The 17784-nt window shown below is 35.4% G+C and overlaps 1 protein-coding gene across 1 annotated transcript in view; it reads right to left on the reverse strand.

Moving 5' to 3' along the window:
* PCDH11X (protocadherin 11 X-linked) overlaps positions 1 to 17784 on the reverse strand; it is a 620512-nt gene that overhangs the window by 303449 nt on the left and 299279 nt on the right. Inside the window, exon 4 of the mRNA XM_046673849.1 lies at positions 8206 to 8235. Coding sequence (XP_046529805.1) covers positions 8206 to 8235 — 30 coding nt within the window. The remainder of the gene's footprint in view (positions 1 to 8205; positions 8236 to 17784) is intronic.

Below are 17784 nucleotides of genomic sequence, written 5' to 3' on the forward strand. Positions count from 1 at the left end.
TCTTGTTTTCACGAAAATCAGGAGGGTAATCTGTCATGTTAGTAAAAGGATGCACTGTTTGAAGCATTATGCACTTCAAGGAGAAAACCCTACTCTTAAATCAATGTTTAAAGTATATTTGAATAACAATAACTCTCATTCATAAATAATAAAACAAGCTGTTAAAAGGTATCTGATAAATACTTTAGGCCAAGAGGAGTCAAACATAATGGGAAGGGGGATGCCATTTGACCAGAATAAAAATTCAATGGCTTATATGACTGACATAAGCTAAAACGAGACCAAAATGTAGGTGCTCCAAAACATGAAGATAAACAAGAAGCCATTATATTTTAAATAAAGGTTAGTGAATCTATGGAAGCCCTTACCTCTAAATAAGTAAGCCTGACAGAAACTCTAAGTAGATGTAAGTGAAACTCAGTTTGATTCAAGAAAATATTCTATAATACATTATTACAGTGAACTAACCTAGTTATATAAGATTGAATTTTTGGTTTACATATCTGTTCTCCTTATTGTACAAAGGGGTCCTTGAGGTCAAAGAGCCTATCTCATTCCCTTAGATATTTTCATCACCAAACACAGAGTCTGATACATAGAAACCATTCCATATACGTTTGTTAAATAAATGACAACAAATTTTCATTAAATATTTACTAAGTTTCAAGTAGTGTTTTAGGCATAGGCTAAAGGTATTTAGAAGACATCGTGAATTATTAATTCTCTATATCTCAACATTAAACTAAATGATTTACCACTTTAATGTGTCTAATTTAAAGCATAGAGGTTAATCTTAGAAACTTCTTTTAAGCAATAAAGAAATAATTCAAATAAATGAGGAAGAGTGGTTTCACAGTGCTCTTCAAGAAATTGGCTAGGAAATTGGCTAGTATATTTATAATCTTTTGGTAAAATAATACCAGATAATTAATTCGCAGAGGCTTCCCTGTGAGTTAAGTGGGATAGTTGCCCTTCAAAATTAAATGCATGATGAGGGGCAAATATGTGAGACGTAAATGAATACAAAGAAGTATGCAAAGAAAATGCGCCTAACCTAATGGTCATAAGATACGAGAGTTTAAAATCTCAAGTCTTATTTATAAATGTATCAATATCTGTCTCTTGAACCCTTGTCAACTCTCTTGGAGAAATAGGTGTTCAGAAGAAAAGTTCTTAACCTTCCAATATAAATGTGGCTTGATAGAAAGAGACAAAATATTTGAATCAATACTGTCATGTATTGCCAAACTTCATCCACCTCCACGGGTCCAATCTACCTGTACCATTTCTCTAAACATTAATGTATGCTTGTTCCAGTCCTCAAACCATAATGCTTAAGGGACATGACACATAAAATAAATTGTCTCTAAGATAATTCAGGAACTTTTGATGACTGAAAGACTCAGTGAAAATCCTGTTGTATGTTATCACTATAAAGCCTACAAAATTATGAATGTTAGAATACTATGAAAAACCAGCCTTGTTGCAAAAGAACATGCTATAACACATGTGAATATGACTCGTATATTAACTAGGTACTGAAAAAGACTGTTCCATACTGGTGGTAAGAGAGCAATAAATCATGCAGTAACTAAGTCTTAGCTCAGCCACGAAGAAAAACATGATTGCATGGAATAAACATGGCTTGATAGCAGTCTGAAAGAGAGAGCTCAGCAGATATCTTTATATCAATGATATTGGCAAACTTTATTAGAAAACATTATCCAACAAATTTCCTGGGAATGTTTCCCCTGCCAGTTATTTTCAGAAATCAAAAGACAGGAATTAAGAAGGTGAAAGTAAAATGATTTCTTCTCCTAAAATAGGGAGATTTTCCATTTTAAAGGTGTTAATTTAGCAGTGAGGACATCTAACAGAGAGTCACTGTTTCTGATATGAAAATCTAAGCTTAGAATCGAATTTTAATTGCTTCAATTGCTTGGTTAAAATCAGAGATGTAAATTCTAATCAGAGCTCTATAGTTTGAAGTATTAATTTCAATGTATCAGATGCTGAGTTAGTGATAGTGCCAGACAAGGCTTCCAAATTATGTACTGACTCGGATGGCATTGAATGGACAGAAGCAACGACTTTCAACAGTTGCTGGGAAAAAAGAAATGGAAAACTGCCCAATCTGTAAAAATGGAAAGCATACGTATGCAAAACGCTGAATTTATAACTACACCTAACACTATTGTAAAGCTAAAGACCTGGGAAGAATGTATTTAATACATGTAAGAGTGCGATTCAAATAAAGCTTTAAAATGCTTTCTCTTTTTTCTACTGCTTTGAATAAAATATATTTCAAAACCTTTTAAAACCTTGACTTATTTTACTTAAGATGTCACTGTCTATTGTTTCCCATACATTCGGAATCGGGCATAGAGTTGAAATGAATATGTATGATTTTATTTCAGAACATCCTCAATACTACGCCACACACAGAGTGAAAGCATCTGTTTCCTGGAGATATAATGGGTGAATTTTGATGCTGCAAGGTGAGACAATGATAGGTATGAGGGCTTAGAACATTTTCATGGGAGATTTCGAGTTTTCAGTAAGGAATGAGAAAAGGGAAGCAGTGTGATCATGTAGCTTTCTCTCTCTCTCTCTCCCCCGCCCTTTTTTTTTTTTTTTTTTTTGCTTAAGAGCAAATAAAAATAACATTTTTAAAGAAGTAAAGAATCCAATTTGGACAGTTCAGTCAATTGGGGCCCTATAGAAAAATACTTGAAAAAACATTCAGAGTATCAGAGTTTTTAAAAGAAGATACCTCTCAGCATTGATTTTTCCAGAATACTTCTATACAGACCAAAAAGCAGAATTCCAACTGCCTGGATTAGGGCTAAGGAAGAGTTCACTACTCGTGGCACATATTTCTTTCTGTTTTACATGAAGCCAGAGGACCCTGAAAAGATTGTTAAATCTCTGTATAATCAGCATCTCCTATTACATTAGTAGAATATTCTACATTTTATTCTGGAAAATTGGAAATCAGTTTCCTTTGGATTGTCAGTTCTATTAAACTCTTATCAAAATTTGGGAACTAAAAATAAGACAAATATACTAAGTGCTTTTAAAAAGTGAAATATGATATTGTGCTAGGAACTGAAGAGATACAGAGGAAACATGTACTTGAATAACATGAACTCAAAATCTAATTATGTGTAGATATGGATGGACAGATCACAGAAGGCTTTCTGGAAGAGTTTTCCAGAAAGACTGAGAGAGGAGCAGTGGTTAAAATGTCAAATGTAACTGAAAGTTCTGAATGCAGTTAGCAGAAAATCTTGGACAGATGTTAAGGGTCACTATTTTAGTTGGCAGGTAAAGAAAATAGATTATGCAGGGAATGTGTAGTGAGAAAATGTGGTTAATAGGGTGAGGTGATTTCCTCAACTTAGTAGTGAATTACAGCAATATCTTAAAAGGACAGCATACTTGGGGGCATTTTTTATTTCATATTTATTTTCCTTGTCAAATTACATTTATACATTTTTAAAGGGAAAAACAGAAGTGGCATGTAGAAAGAAACTAAAGAGCTAGATATTTCAATAATTGAAAGAGAATAAATGTGAGACTAGAAAGAACCTCAAAAGTATATTGGGGTTACAAAGATGGTTTCTACCTTAGGACAGCAGGACTTAAAGTAATCTGCTGATAATTCAGGGATGGAAATTGTGAAAGGAACTTGAAGATGGTTGAAAAAGTTTGGGATAGTCATTCAAGGCCTGGGATAGAAAGTTAATGGAAGGAGGATAAAAAGACTTCTGAACAATACCTAGAACTACAATGGAAGCTTAATACCAGGAATGTGTAGGAAGCTAAATCTTCAGTACAATTTTGTGTTTTTTTTCCCAAACAGGTTTAGTGGCCTGTGGAGAATACAATCTGTGAAAGGACTACAATTGAAAATCGGCACTATAAACAGAGTGAGAAGCCAAGGATGAAAAGTCCAAGATGGCAATGATGAGATGGGGAGATAAATGCAACCAGGGAGAGATTTCATAAAATGATGAAAATGTAGCGAGACTGGGCAATTGGAGGACATAATGTAGGGAAAGCTCAAGTAACCAGACGGGATAATAGAAGGCAGATAATAAAGTTATGATCATAGAAAGGGAGGACAATGCTGAAATCATAGAGTCCTCATAACCACATGAAAATAAGATCCAGGGAATGCACATAGGTTTGTATAGGGGCCACAGAATCGACAAAAACAGCAACAAAAATTACCAAAAAACAAATAAACGAAAACAAACACGTAAGACAAAACAGTTATTTATCTGTGATGATGGCTACCTTAACAGCTGTGACACTGAACGTCAGGTGCAAGCAGAAGTCTTGAACAAGCATGGAAGGAGAATCCAAAAAGATCAAAGTAGAGATGTCCTTCAAATTATCTGCCACTTTTTACCACTGACCAAATTTTCAGCCTCTTCCCACTGAGTTAAATAAAGAATCTATTCCAAAGCAAAATAAGAAGCTACTAAAATACTGCTTCCTGTACCTGTAGTACAATATCCCTGGAAGAGTGCATCTATGGAACATCCACAGGAAGAAGGCAAATGCGTTTCCTTGTAGGCGGTGACGCTAAGTTAGAGCTCTTAGTGTGATTTCATTTTCTCATGGCATTACTAACACTAAATTGAATCATAAGGAAAACTGGCTAGTATAAAAGAAATGCCATTCACAATTGCTGTAGATTTAGCCTCGTGCATTTGTTAGATCACAATCTTCCAAAAAGTAATGTGTGAAAATAATCCTTCACTAAAGCCAAAGTGTGTGGATACATCTCTTCAGGAACGGACCCTCAGAATTAGTTTCATTTGGAGATAACATTTTAAAAATATTTCAATGTGCTTTTGCATTGTCAATCTCCTAAATTATAAATTTAAAAGAATTTCTGAAAAAAGAACTTCCAGATATTTCTGGATGGTTGAATAGGATAAGGGATGAAGAAGGACCTTGGAGACACCAGTAAAATGGACACTTTAATATAATTCGCTCAAACACTCTCATTGCCTCCCTCTTCTTCATGAAGGCTTGGGGCAAATGATTACACAAATGGCAGGAGTCTGCAAGATAGGCCAGTGGCAGAAAGGGGCTTTTACTTGCTTTGCTACTGAAGTTACTCTTTCTGATACCCACCAGCCTAGACTGAAAGAAGCCACTTTGTAAATTCACCTCAGGCAAATATAAAGAAATAAGAAATAGACTCCTTTGAGAATTTCAGTCAGTTCTGTTTCTGCCATCTTCAGTTTAGCACTTTGGTGAACATACTCTTTAACAAGCATGGCTATTTGTGCAAACCCTGAGGGCAATTTAGACTCAGGTTTAGCCAAAGGGGGAGGGATCTTGAAGAAAAATGTCTACATGGAAATTTTCAGGTTAGTACTAACTAAGGGAACCCAGTTTGTGTTTAACCAAGAAATGCTTTTCTTTTTTAACATTAACAAGGTTCAAAAAAGTTTACTTCTCTCTTTAGTTGAAAATAAACGTTGCTTACACTAATTTATTCAATCACAGGTGGCTATGTGTTGAAATGTGTTTTCCCCTCAAATTAGCTATCAGCCAGCTGAATACCAACTGTTAAAGAATGAATGAACTATGTAGTGCGCCGTTTGCTTTTATTCCGCTCTTTGAATGCCACTAGCTTCTCTGTGAAATATAATCTTTTAGGAGGAAGGTAGAAAAAAGTGCCTATCTCTGGAACTTCAATCTCTGATTTGGAATCTGAAAATAGGTCCTGCTTGGTGAGGCCTCTGAAGTCATTTAAATTTAAATAGGTGAGGAAATCATTGAGAAATTCTAGGTCCTTTGATGTTTTAGAATCTAAAAGACAATAATGCATTCATTTAGGCACTTCATTCTTACCTAAGATAATGTGTTGCCCTATTTTCTTTTACAAATGCAAGATCCTCATATTTTTCACTTACTCTGAATTAAAATGAATATAACAGCCATATTTTATAATTTATCTTTTTAAAAACTTAAATAGGTGAAGTTCAGGAGTTCAAGAGATTAATTCAACTTTTTATGGAAACATTTGCAGTAAATCCAAAGTTAATGAATATTCTGACACTTAATACATTTAAGGTTTATAGCTTCTTGAATTTAATATCCAAAATATCCTTCAAATGTATACATAAATGCAATGAACCAAAAATAAAGGGCAGCAGAGGACAGACCTAATCTCCACGGTGTATGTCAACTGTATTATATCAGGCTGGGTAGAGAAGGTGTATATACTCTTGAAAATGACTTGGTGATGGGTCTGTAGCATCACCGTAGTTGACGGAAGTGAAAGTTTTTAAAAATATTATTCTTCCAGAAATATCTTGTAGCATTAAATATATTCAATGCAACTATTAAAATGCAATAAAACAATTATTTTGAGATAAAAGAAGTACTTGTTTTATGATATCAACTTTTTCTTTCTTTTTTAAAAGAGATATTCTGGACAGGTTGCTTGGGTTCAAACCACGGCTGTTCTACTTGTGAGGTCTGTAACTTTAGGCAACTCACTGAAGCTCTCTGTACCATGGTTTCCTCATCTGTAAAAGATCTTATAGGGCTATTGTTAGGGTCAAATAGGTATGAGGTATGCATATATGTGTATGTGTATACGTATACACACATATCTGTATACACACACACAGTGAGTGCTTGGAACAGAGTAAGCACAATATTAGTAAATTATTTTTATTGTGCTTACTTTGGTATAGATAGGTAGTGGGAAAAATGGCCAAGTTTTCACAATTGTCCCTTTCTGACCTTCTGCTTTGTCTTGACCAAACTTTAGTTGGGTATCTGTCCTTCCTATAAGCCCCTGAGCTCTGCTTTCCCCCAAACAATGAGTTAGCACTGAAAAAGGGGACTATGGGGGCCCTGGCCCAGTGGCGGAGAAGTTAAGTTCATGCACTCTGCTTGGGCATGTGTTGGGTTGGTGAATGACCATTTTTGAGGAGCTCTTTATTGCCTCTAAGTACTCCACAAATGCTCGGATGTTAGCTACAATGAATGTTTATGACCCCATTGGCCCTGCACATTGAAAAAGTGCACTGAGTGATTTGATTTATTTCCCAACATTACTTAAAAATCATGTTAATTTTGGGCCCAGCCTGGTGGCGCAGCAGTTAAGTTTGCACATTCCACTTTGGTGGCCCGGGGTTTGCTGGTTTGGATCCCATGTGTGGACCCACACACCACTTGTCAAGCCATGCTGTGGCAGTCGTCCCACATTTAAAATAGAGGAAGATGGGCACAGCTCAGCGCCAATCTTCCTCAGCAAAAAGGGGAACATAAAATGTGGTCCTTCAAACTAGAATAAGATAATTAATCCTAAAGATTATACTCACATTTAACCTAGCATACAGTTATGGTAACATTTTGGTTCCAAATGTGGCCAACACTTAAGGCTTACTGAATTTAATTTCCAAAATATATTCTATCAGAAGCTTAAGAGAAACTCATTTCTTTCAATCTCAAAACATGGTGAGGAAACCAAGGTGTAAATTCTAGGAAAGAAATGTCAGTGAACAGCTGAAGAGCTGTTTATTTTTAGTGGTGGTGCAGTTTAACTAATGAAGAAATTAAAAGTTAATATGTGTGAGAGAGTTAATTTTTTTAATGGTAGAAATCCAAACTTTTCTAGAAAGCTAGACTCTTCACATATGTGTGAGAACTTAAATTTTTCACATTGAAAGGTGACGTTATAAAGCCCAGTCTCTCTGAGAACATCCATTTGCTGATTAACCACGTTTAGTTTAGTTATAGTATTTTTCCCGGTGACCCTATCAAACACGTCATGCTTCATATTTACTAACTTTTGCTGTCACTGCTAAATTGTGAATTGACACCAAAATGGTCCCTTTTATTGCTAAAATTTATCATGAAATAACTGTATTACCAGAATATTCACAAAGTGATGCTGTCAGCAGTATGTTGTTTTGGCACAGTGGGAAAAGAAAGTGTTGGTGAAAAATAAAATAAAATAAGACTTGAAAATTGCTTCCAGGACTGTGTAAGTGATACAAAATGCGGAGACAGCTCAGCTTGAAGCTAAAGGCAGAACCACAACATATGTCATCTTAAATACTTACAGTTTTAACTCCATGGAGGACCTACTGTAGCATCAGAAATTTAAAAAAAAATAACGCAACATATTTTGAAATCAATTTTCTTTGAAATTTACAATCTTACCTTTCCTGACTTTTTTCCCTCGGATTTCCGCTGATTTAGGATAAAATGGAGGCAAAGGAAAACAAAACAAAACAGAAACAAAAACAAAAATCAGCTCCAATTTGTTACTGCAAATATATATTTTTTAAAAATGTCAATAATCCCAGTGCAACAGTACACAATTTTGTTCTTCTACTGAAACTGTTCTCATCTGCATTTTTTAGTGGTTTCAGTAGAGGAGTACAATAACATCGTAAATCTCATGCAACAATATGAAGAGCCATATAAAAATCTTTGATTGGCAGCAAAAAAATTTTATATGTTTAGCCCACATAGGTATTGGTTAAGAAAAGGCATCCTTCCAACTACATATTCTCCTCTTATGTCACTTATTTTCCACCCATTTTTAAATAGATGGGCCCTTATCTCAAGCATGAACATATTTCTTAAAGAAAGAAGAGCTAGGCTGGTTGGAAATTCATGAATTAGGAGTAAACATAGGAAGCATCCAAATGGTATTGGATATTATCTCTAAATGTTGGTTTTGGTGGTTCTTAGAAGCATCTTAATTCAATTCTGGTCAACTAAATCCTTTCTGAAGCCATTCTGGTAAAGTCATTTTGTTCATTTTTATTTGAGACTTCTTTTTTTCTCCCATCTACCTCAGGAGACAGGTTAAATTAATTTTTAAGACTCCAGAAACATTTAGGCCATTTGTCCTTCAAATTCATTCTCCTTTGTAGAAGAGAGTACACTGTATGATAAATGGATCAAATGTCTACATTTACAGTAACAATACTCTCAAAAGTCTTTCCTCCACACATTTTATCTCAGTTCCTTGTCATCTCTACAATTATGCAGAAGGTTCTTTGAGAACCTTCTTGACTACAAAGAATCATAGAAAATTACGGTGGACGTAGAGTTTATTTTGAAACAAGGGTAAATACAAAGAAAGATACAATTAAGATAGTAAGAGGAGGAATGCTGCATTTTTTTTATCAAATGGCTTATTCTCAGATCAAGAAGGTATATTATTTTTCCTACTTTAATATGACTTGAATTTCCAAAATTGACATTGAGGTGAGCATCTCGGCATGGGCACAATTCTATTATCCAAGAAAATTAAAGTGTTCTTTTTTTTTCCCTTCTATTTTGGATATTTCTTTTTAGCCCAAGGTATTCACGTTGTCCTTGTGTGTTGATCAAATTCAGCCATCAGTGGCTCAGTGTTAGAATTCTGTTTGTCTGTGGAGTCATAGCCTGAGGTTAATGCCTTAAGTAATCTAAGAAAGTGTCCTTCGATTTTAATGTCTTTAAAGAAACGATAGTTATATCTCTCTTTATTATGAATGAGAATTCTTAAATAACAGGTTAAGAATTTCAGCCTTCCAACAGAAATAATCCCATGGACAAAAAAACCCCTCAAAACTTTATCCATATCTAAGAATATAACATTAAAAACTACCATTCTCTATTTTGTAGAACCACAATGGATCTTTTTATGTTTGCTCCATTAGAGTTTACTTTCAAGAACATAGTGGATTTTAGTTAGATGTTTACAACTTATCACTGAGCAATCTAAAAGCATTAAAATCTTTAGTGAGCCAAATGAAGATATGAAAAGATTATATCTATCTTGAAAAATTAGCAAATTACTGAAAAGTTAATGACTTTATTTAAGGCTAGTCAACATCTTGAGGTGAGCGCCTCTTCACCATTGGAATGAAAAAAGACAAGTCAAAAATATGTATTCATTTCCCTAAATTATGTATTTTAATTAAGAGCATTGCCTGTGCTATGCTACTTTCGCCCCTATTTGAATTTCTATTGAGAAAAGCTTAAAACAGATCAAGTGGGAAATATTAAAATGATAGTCTTTGCATTTATCCATACCACACAGACACAACACAATCTGTTACCATGAGTGGGTCCTATTGCATGACAGCTAGGCAAGCATTAGAATTAAAAGCAAAACAGGATATTGGCAGGCATACGGGTAGGTTGGCAAATTCATAACAGATTTGATGATAAAAACATTAAAAAAAATCAGTGTTGGAAGGGGAAAAAAAGGCTGAAAAGCAAGTTCTATTTTAATGAAGACATGGATTTTTATCCCTTTATTTAAAAACTGGTCCAAAAATTACCAACATTAAATCAACAAAATCATTATCCAAACTAAATTATATATGGTGAAGGAGGGAGAAAAGTTAATCAGTCTGAATGTTATAGGCTCGAAATTTTCCATAATACACATTAGTCATGTAGTTTGATATGTTCTTATTAACCTCCTGGTGTGACTGAATTCTAACTCTTACTACCAATAAATGAACATTTCTTCTATTGTATCTAATTTCCTAGATTGATTGAGCTGATTAAATATAACTGATGAAAAAGAGAGGCAAGACATAGTGTACAAGAGAAGTGAAGTTTGTTGATGTCAAGAGTATGATCCAACCAAGGGAGCATCCTAAACTTTTAGCCAGTTCTCTTTTACTTCACACAGTATTAATCAGTGCAGGAGAAAATGACGGCAGATACATCACCACAGTGAACAACTGTGCATGTACACACTGAAGCTGTAGCTGTATCAGTGCAGTTCAAAGAAATAAAATCAAACAATTTTGATGCTCCTTAGTATCTACGTGCTTTTGTGACTGGTGGGAACCAAATGCGTTAACTTTGTCTGTTTCAGGCCTGTGCATTCAGAACGAACACAACAAGCACGGAGGGTGAGGTCAATACGAGAAAAGCTCTATAACCCAAAAAAATATTGCTTGCATACAGTCTCTCTGGGAAATTCTAACTCTTTCTTGTTCTCACGTCCAGGTTTACCACTTCTCTTTCCCTTTCCTCGTCTGTGTAAAGTACAGGTATTATCTTCATTCTGGCTTCATGTAGGATATTCCTGTGTATTGTTGCTTTCAGAACAGCTGTCCTCCTTAACAGAGCTATTAAGAATTTCTGATCACTAAAATTAGTAGTAGAGTAAAGGGAGTGAGACTAGAGTCAGAAGTCACGGAAGACACATCTCTACACACAGGTGATAGAAAGAGGAAGATACTCCCTAAAGGGCAAAGACATAGAGCTTATCCTAAATCACTTCCCTGCCCGTTGATTAGGAAAGAGATAGAACAGAACGTGTATAGGAGACAATGCACTTGATGAGCACAAGATTTATTTTCAAAGCTGATTACAGTTCTCAGTCAGTAAATCACCAATCGTCACTGAATTTTTGTCAACTGGATCAGGTGCAAGATCAACTTTAGCTGTCTGGTAGTGGTCAAGATCTAACAAACAGCACTTAGAATAACACTGGCTGTGTTATGATAGTACCTTCTCTGAATGAAATGGTCACAATGAAAAGATTTCCCACTCTGCATACATAGTAGATCCTGAATAAATATTTGCCTGATAGATGGATCAAACTAGAGAAGGTTTTTTATATTTGTGTGTGTGTGCACATGTGTGGGCATGTGTGTGTTTACAACATAACAAACTGGAAGCCTGTGGAGTCAAGTTTTTAATCCTACACCATGTGGAATACACGCTCCCCACATAATTTGAGCTTAAAAAATATAAGAACTTTAAGTGTAATTAATTTTTACTTGATTTAAATCTCCACATAACTACCATAGCCCAGTTTATAATTTTTAGTAGATTGACACGTGACATTATAGTTCAGAACTCTATTCAGTTATCAACTTAGACAGCTGTTGGCTTTAAAAGAAAGACGCTGGTGAGGGGCTGGCCCCATGGCTGAGTGGTTAAGTTCGTGCCCTCTGCTGCAGTGTTTTGTTGGTTCGAATCCTGGGCGCGGATATGGCACTGCTCATCAAACCACGCTGAGGCAGTGTCCCACATGCCGCAACTAGAAGGACCCACAACAAAGAATATACAACTATGTACCGGGGGGCTTTGGGGAGAAAAAGGAGAAAAATAAAATCTTAAAAAAAAAAAAAAAAGAAAGACACTGGTGAATCTAGTAATAGTAAGTCTAAGTGTACTTCTCAACATGTCTGCTTACTATTTCCTTTCTAAAATGTGGATCACCATCTCAAAAGAACACATTCATCTAAATGCATCTAGGTATTTTTATTGCCTTATTCTGTTTTTTCTAAATTTGAGATACACGTAAAAATTGTACAGATAGCGACAATACATCAGTAAAGAGAACATGAAACTTGAAATCATAAGATTCAGGTTATAGTCCTGAGTCCACAAGTAGCTGTATGATCTTATTCAAGCAAACTTTAGAAAACTGTATCTCCAGCCTACACTAAATCCAGAGCATTAACTACATTTGATGGTGATAATAACTGTGACAACGACAGGAATACTATTAGTACAACTATCACTGCCACTGCTATCGTCTTTCATTTATTGGGTATCAAGCATTGTAGTAAATGCTTTATAAGTATTATCTCATTTAATTCTTACAGTGACACTTTGATGTGGGACAATTATCATTCCCATTTTACAGAGAGGAAAATGTGAATCAAAGAGGTCACTCTACCTGGTCACTCTACTTGTAAGTTATAGAGCTGAGGTTTAAATTCAGCTTGTCTGGACTCTAGAGTTCATGTTCTAGAATATAAGCTCCATGGTGGCGGGCATAGTGTCATTTTGAATTTTGAAATACTGCTATAGCCTCAATGCCTACAAAAGTGCCTAGTATAAAGTAGACTAGCAATAAATGTTTATAGACTGAATCAAATAACAGGATACTCCTCTATTTTTTTGATTATGTGATTACAGATAATCAGAGCCTGGATATAACAATTGATTGTGAATCTTAGTTAAGAGCACTAATTCTAGAGCCATATTGACTGGATTCAACACTTGTCTCTCCATTTATTACCTATGTGACCCCAGGCATATTTTTCTTGTCCTTTTGCCTTAGTTTCATCTTCTGTAGGATAGAGAAAAGAGAGTTCCTACTTCAGAATATTTGTAAAAAAGGTTAAATGAGTAAATTAAGGGCTACAAACGGTAGCTGCCATTTTTAACTGTATATATATGTTAGATATTATTACTAGTAATTTATTTTAATACCTTTATTGATATATAATTCACATACAATACAATTCATCCTCTTAAAGTGTAAATTCAATGTTTTTTAGTATATTCACAGATATCTGTAACCATCACCATAGTCAATTTTAGAACATTTTTGTCACCACAAAAAAGAAACCCCACACCCTTTAGCTATCAATCACCTATCTTCCCATTTTCCACAAGCTTTAAACAACCACTAATCTAATTTCTATCTCTTTAAATTTCTCTATTCTGGCCTTACAAATGAAACCATATAATATACACTCTTTTTGGGCTGGATTCGTTCACTTATTTTAATGATCTCAAGGTTCATCCATGCTGTATCATATTTCAGTGGCAATCTTTTTTATGGCCAAATAATATTCCATTCTGTGGATACACCACATTTTGTTAAAACATTCATCACTTGATGGATATATGGGTTATTTGTACCTTTTGGCTACTATGAATAGTGCTATTGTAAACACTTGTATAAGTTTTTGAGTAGACACGTGCTTTCATTTCTTTGGGGTATATATCTAGGAGCAGAATTGCTGGGTCATATGGTAACTCCATGTTTAACCTTTTGAGGAGCTTCCAGATTGTTTTCCAAAGCAGCCGCACCATTTTCCATCCCCACCAGTAGGGTATGAGGGTTCCCATTTCTCTACATCCTTGCCAACAAGGCAACTTATTTTTAAGTTAACTTTAGAATTAAAGACTATTCCTGTCTAAATATTTCTTTAAAAACTATCTACTGATGTTCAAAATAAGTTTAATTAAATTAATAAAATTATGTAGTATGAACTATTCTACTATACGAGCTTAATGTAATATTCCATGGTACTAAGATACCCTGAACAAATTGCCAAACTCATTCTTTCAGAGGGTTGAAAAGTTACTTATTTCCCGATATGAATTTACTGATCATTTGAAATACATATTTTAAATTAGGACATTCCTTCTGCTGAAGTGAATGGAACTTTTTAAAAATTATCAATTTATTATTTATTAAAATCCAAACTACTGTATATCACTGTTAAAGTCTGAAAGAAAGAACAGTTGGAAGAAGACATAGGATATCATGGGACAATGACATTTCATTTTCTGTACAATGGATAAAGAAATTGAGAGTATTGGATTAAATCCACTTGAAATGATACTTCATGGATCTTGAGTCTTGGAATTAGAACAGGCAGAGATTATACAAAGTACCAGAATGAGAGTCAAAATAAGAGGGAAAAAAAGCAATACTTTATTCAAGATTGATTCTAGAATTGATCTAACAAAACTAAACGATAATAAAATATTCTCAAAATGACCTAGAAGCAGAAGATTATGGATAATACTAAAAATTCCAAGCATGTTACCAGAAGCCAGAGTTGAGTTAGAATACAATTGTATTTGTTCTGACATAATCTTTTTGGCTGATTTAAAACTCTACTCTTGTCCTGAAACATTCTTATACTAAAACAAAAGCAATAAAAAGCAATATGACAGACACATCTGCTTTCTGGAAATATTACATGTCAGTTGAAACAATGTTTCATTTTTAATTGTTTGAATTTTGCATAAAGATACCTTTGTTTGTTTGCTGCTAAAGACATATGCAATTGTCTCCAATATCACTCTAAATTACAGGTCATCTTAATGTGTCATTCTTGTGAAATGTGAAAATCTGAATGAGAATGTCGTATTGTGTCTATTAAAACTTGTAGATGTTTGCAATATGAACATCAAAGTAATAAAGTGATTACAAGAATAAACATCCGAATACAAATGATATTTCTTATTTACTAGAAGGAGAACATTTTTTAAAAGTACAATATCTACCGAACTGCTTATTTCTGTGAACACAGGCATAGCTCAAAGATCTTGCTGGGTTCGGCTCCAGATCACCACAGTCAAGCAAATAGCGGTGCAATAAAGTGAGTCACTGGAATTCTTTGGTTTCTCAGTGCATAGAAAAGTTATGTTTCCACTATTCTGTAGCCTATTAAGTGTGCAATACATTATGTCTAAAGAACAATGTACATACCTTAATTAAAAAATACCTTATTGCTAAAATATGTTAACCATCATCTGAGCCTTCAGTGAATCCTAATCTTTTTGCTGGTGGAGGGTCTTGCCTCCATGTTGATGGCTGTTGACTGATCAAGGTGTTGGTTGCTGAAGGTTGGGGTGGCTGTGGCAATTTCTTAAAATAAAACAACAACAAAGTTTGACTCATCAATTAGCTCTTCCTTTGACAAGCAATTTCTCTGTAGCGTGTGATACTGTTTGATAGCATTTATCAACAGTCGAATTTCTCTCAAAATTGGAGTCAGTCCTCTCAAACTCTGCTGATGCTTTGTCAACTAAGTCTATGAAATATTCTAAATCTTTTGTTTGTTGTCATTTCAACAATCTTCACAGCATCTTCGCCAGGAGTAGATTCCATCTCAACAAACCACTTTCTTTGCTCATCCATAAGAAGCAATTCCTCATCCATTAAAGTTTTATCATGAGATTTCAGCAATTCAGTCACATCTTCAGGCTCCACTTCTGGTTCTAGTTCTCTGGCTATTTCTACCACATCTGCAGTTACTTCCTCCACTCAAGACTTCAGTCCTTCAAAATCATCCATGAGGGTTGGAATCGAAGGGTTGGAATCAACTTCTTCCAAATTCCTGTTGATGGTAATATTTTGACCTCTTCTCATGAATCATAAATGTTCTTAATGGTATCCAGAATGGCAAATCCTTTCCAGGTTTTCAATTGACTTTGCCCAGATGCATCAGAGGAACCATTATCTATTGCAGCTATAGACTTCTGAAATGTAATTCTTAAATAATAAAACTTGAAAGTCAAATTACTCCTTGATCAATGGGCTGCAGAATTGATGTTGTGTTAGCAGGCATGAAAACAACATTAATCTCATTGTTCATCTCCATCAGAGCTCCTGGGTGACCAGGTACATTGTCAAGGAGTAGTCATATTTAGAAAGGAATCTCTTTTTCTGAGCAGTAGGTCTCAACATTGCGCTTAAAATATTCAGCAAAGCATGTTGTAAACAGACGTGCTCCTATTCAGGCTTTAGTCTTCCATTTAGAGAGCACAGGCAGAGTAGATTTAGCATAACTCTCAAGGGACCTAGGATTTGGGGACTAGTAAATGAGCACCGGCTTCAACTGAAAGTCACCAGGTGCATTAGCCCCTAACAAGAGAGTCAGTCTGTCCTTTGAAGCTTTGAAGCCAGGCATTGACTTCTCCTCTCTGTGAAAGTTCTAGATGGCATCTTCTTTAAGGATAAGGCTCTTTTGTCTACATTGAAAATCTGTTGTTTAGTGTAAGCACCTTCATTAATTATCTCAGCTAGGTCTTCTGGATAACTTGTTGCAGCTTCTACATCAGCCCTTGCTGCTTCACCCTGCACTTTCATGTTATGGAGACGGCTTCTTTCCTTAAACCTCATGAACCAACCTCTGCTAGCTTCACACTTTTCTTCTGCAGCTTCCTCACCTCTCTCAGCTCTCATAGGACTGAAGAGTTAGGACCTTGCTCTGGATTAGGCCTTGGCTTAAGGGAATGTTGTGGTTGATTTGATCTTCTATTCAGACCACTGAAACTTTCTTCATATCAGAAATAAGGCTGCTTAGCTTTCTTATCATTCATGTGTTCACTGGAGTAGCTCTAATTTCCTTCAAAAACTTTTCTTTCACATTCACAGCTTGGCTAACTGACACAAGAGGGCTAGGTTTCCGCCTATGTTAGCTTTTGACATGCCTTCCTCACTAAGCTTAATCATTTCTAGCTTTTGATTTGAGTGAGAAACGTGTGACTCTTCCTTTGACTTGAACACTTGAGAAGCTGTTGTAGGGTGATTAATAGGCCTAATTTCAATATTATTGTCTCTCAGGGAACGGGGAGGCCCGAGGAGAGGGAGAGAAAAGGGGAACAGCCAGTTGGTGGCGCAGTCAGAACACACACAACATTTATGGATTAAGTTCACCGTTTTGTATGGGCCTGGTTTGTGGCTCCCCATAGCAATTACAATAGTAACATCAAACATCGCTGATCACAGATCACTATAGCAAATATAATAATAATGAAAAATTTTGAAATATTGCAAGAATTACCAAAATATGACACAGAGACACGAAGTAAGCAAATGCTGCTGAAAAAATGGCACTGATAGACTCATTCCATGCAGGGTTGCCAGAAACCTTCACTTTGTAAAAATAACGCAATATCTGCAAAGCTCAATAAGGGGAAGTGTGATAAAACAAGATATGCCTGTACCTGGTTTTTATATTAGATGAAAGTATGAAAAACTAGATCCATGATAAGAAATAAAAATTAAAAAGTGAGGGGCTGGTCCCGTGGCCGAGTGGTTAAGTTCGCGCGCTCCGCTGCAGGCAGCCCAGTGTTTCGTTGGTTCCAATCCTGGGCGCGGACATGGCACTGCTCATCAAACCACGCTGAGGCAGCGTCCCACGTGCCACAACTAGAAGGACCCACAACGAAGAATATACAACTATGTACCTGGGGGCTTTGGGGAGAAAAAGGAAAAAAATAAAATCTTTA

This window comes from Equus quagga, chromosome 10 (assembly GCF_021613505.1).
Source record: "Equus quagga isolate Etosha38 chromosome 10, UCLA_HA_Equagga_1.0, whole genome shotgun sequence".
In the NCBI taxonomy this organism is placed as follows: Eukaryota; Metazoa; Chordata; class Mammalia; order Perissodactyla; family Equidae; genus Equus; species Equus quagga.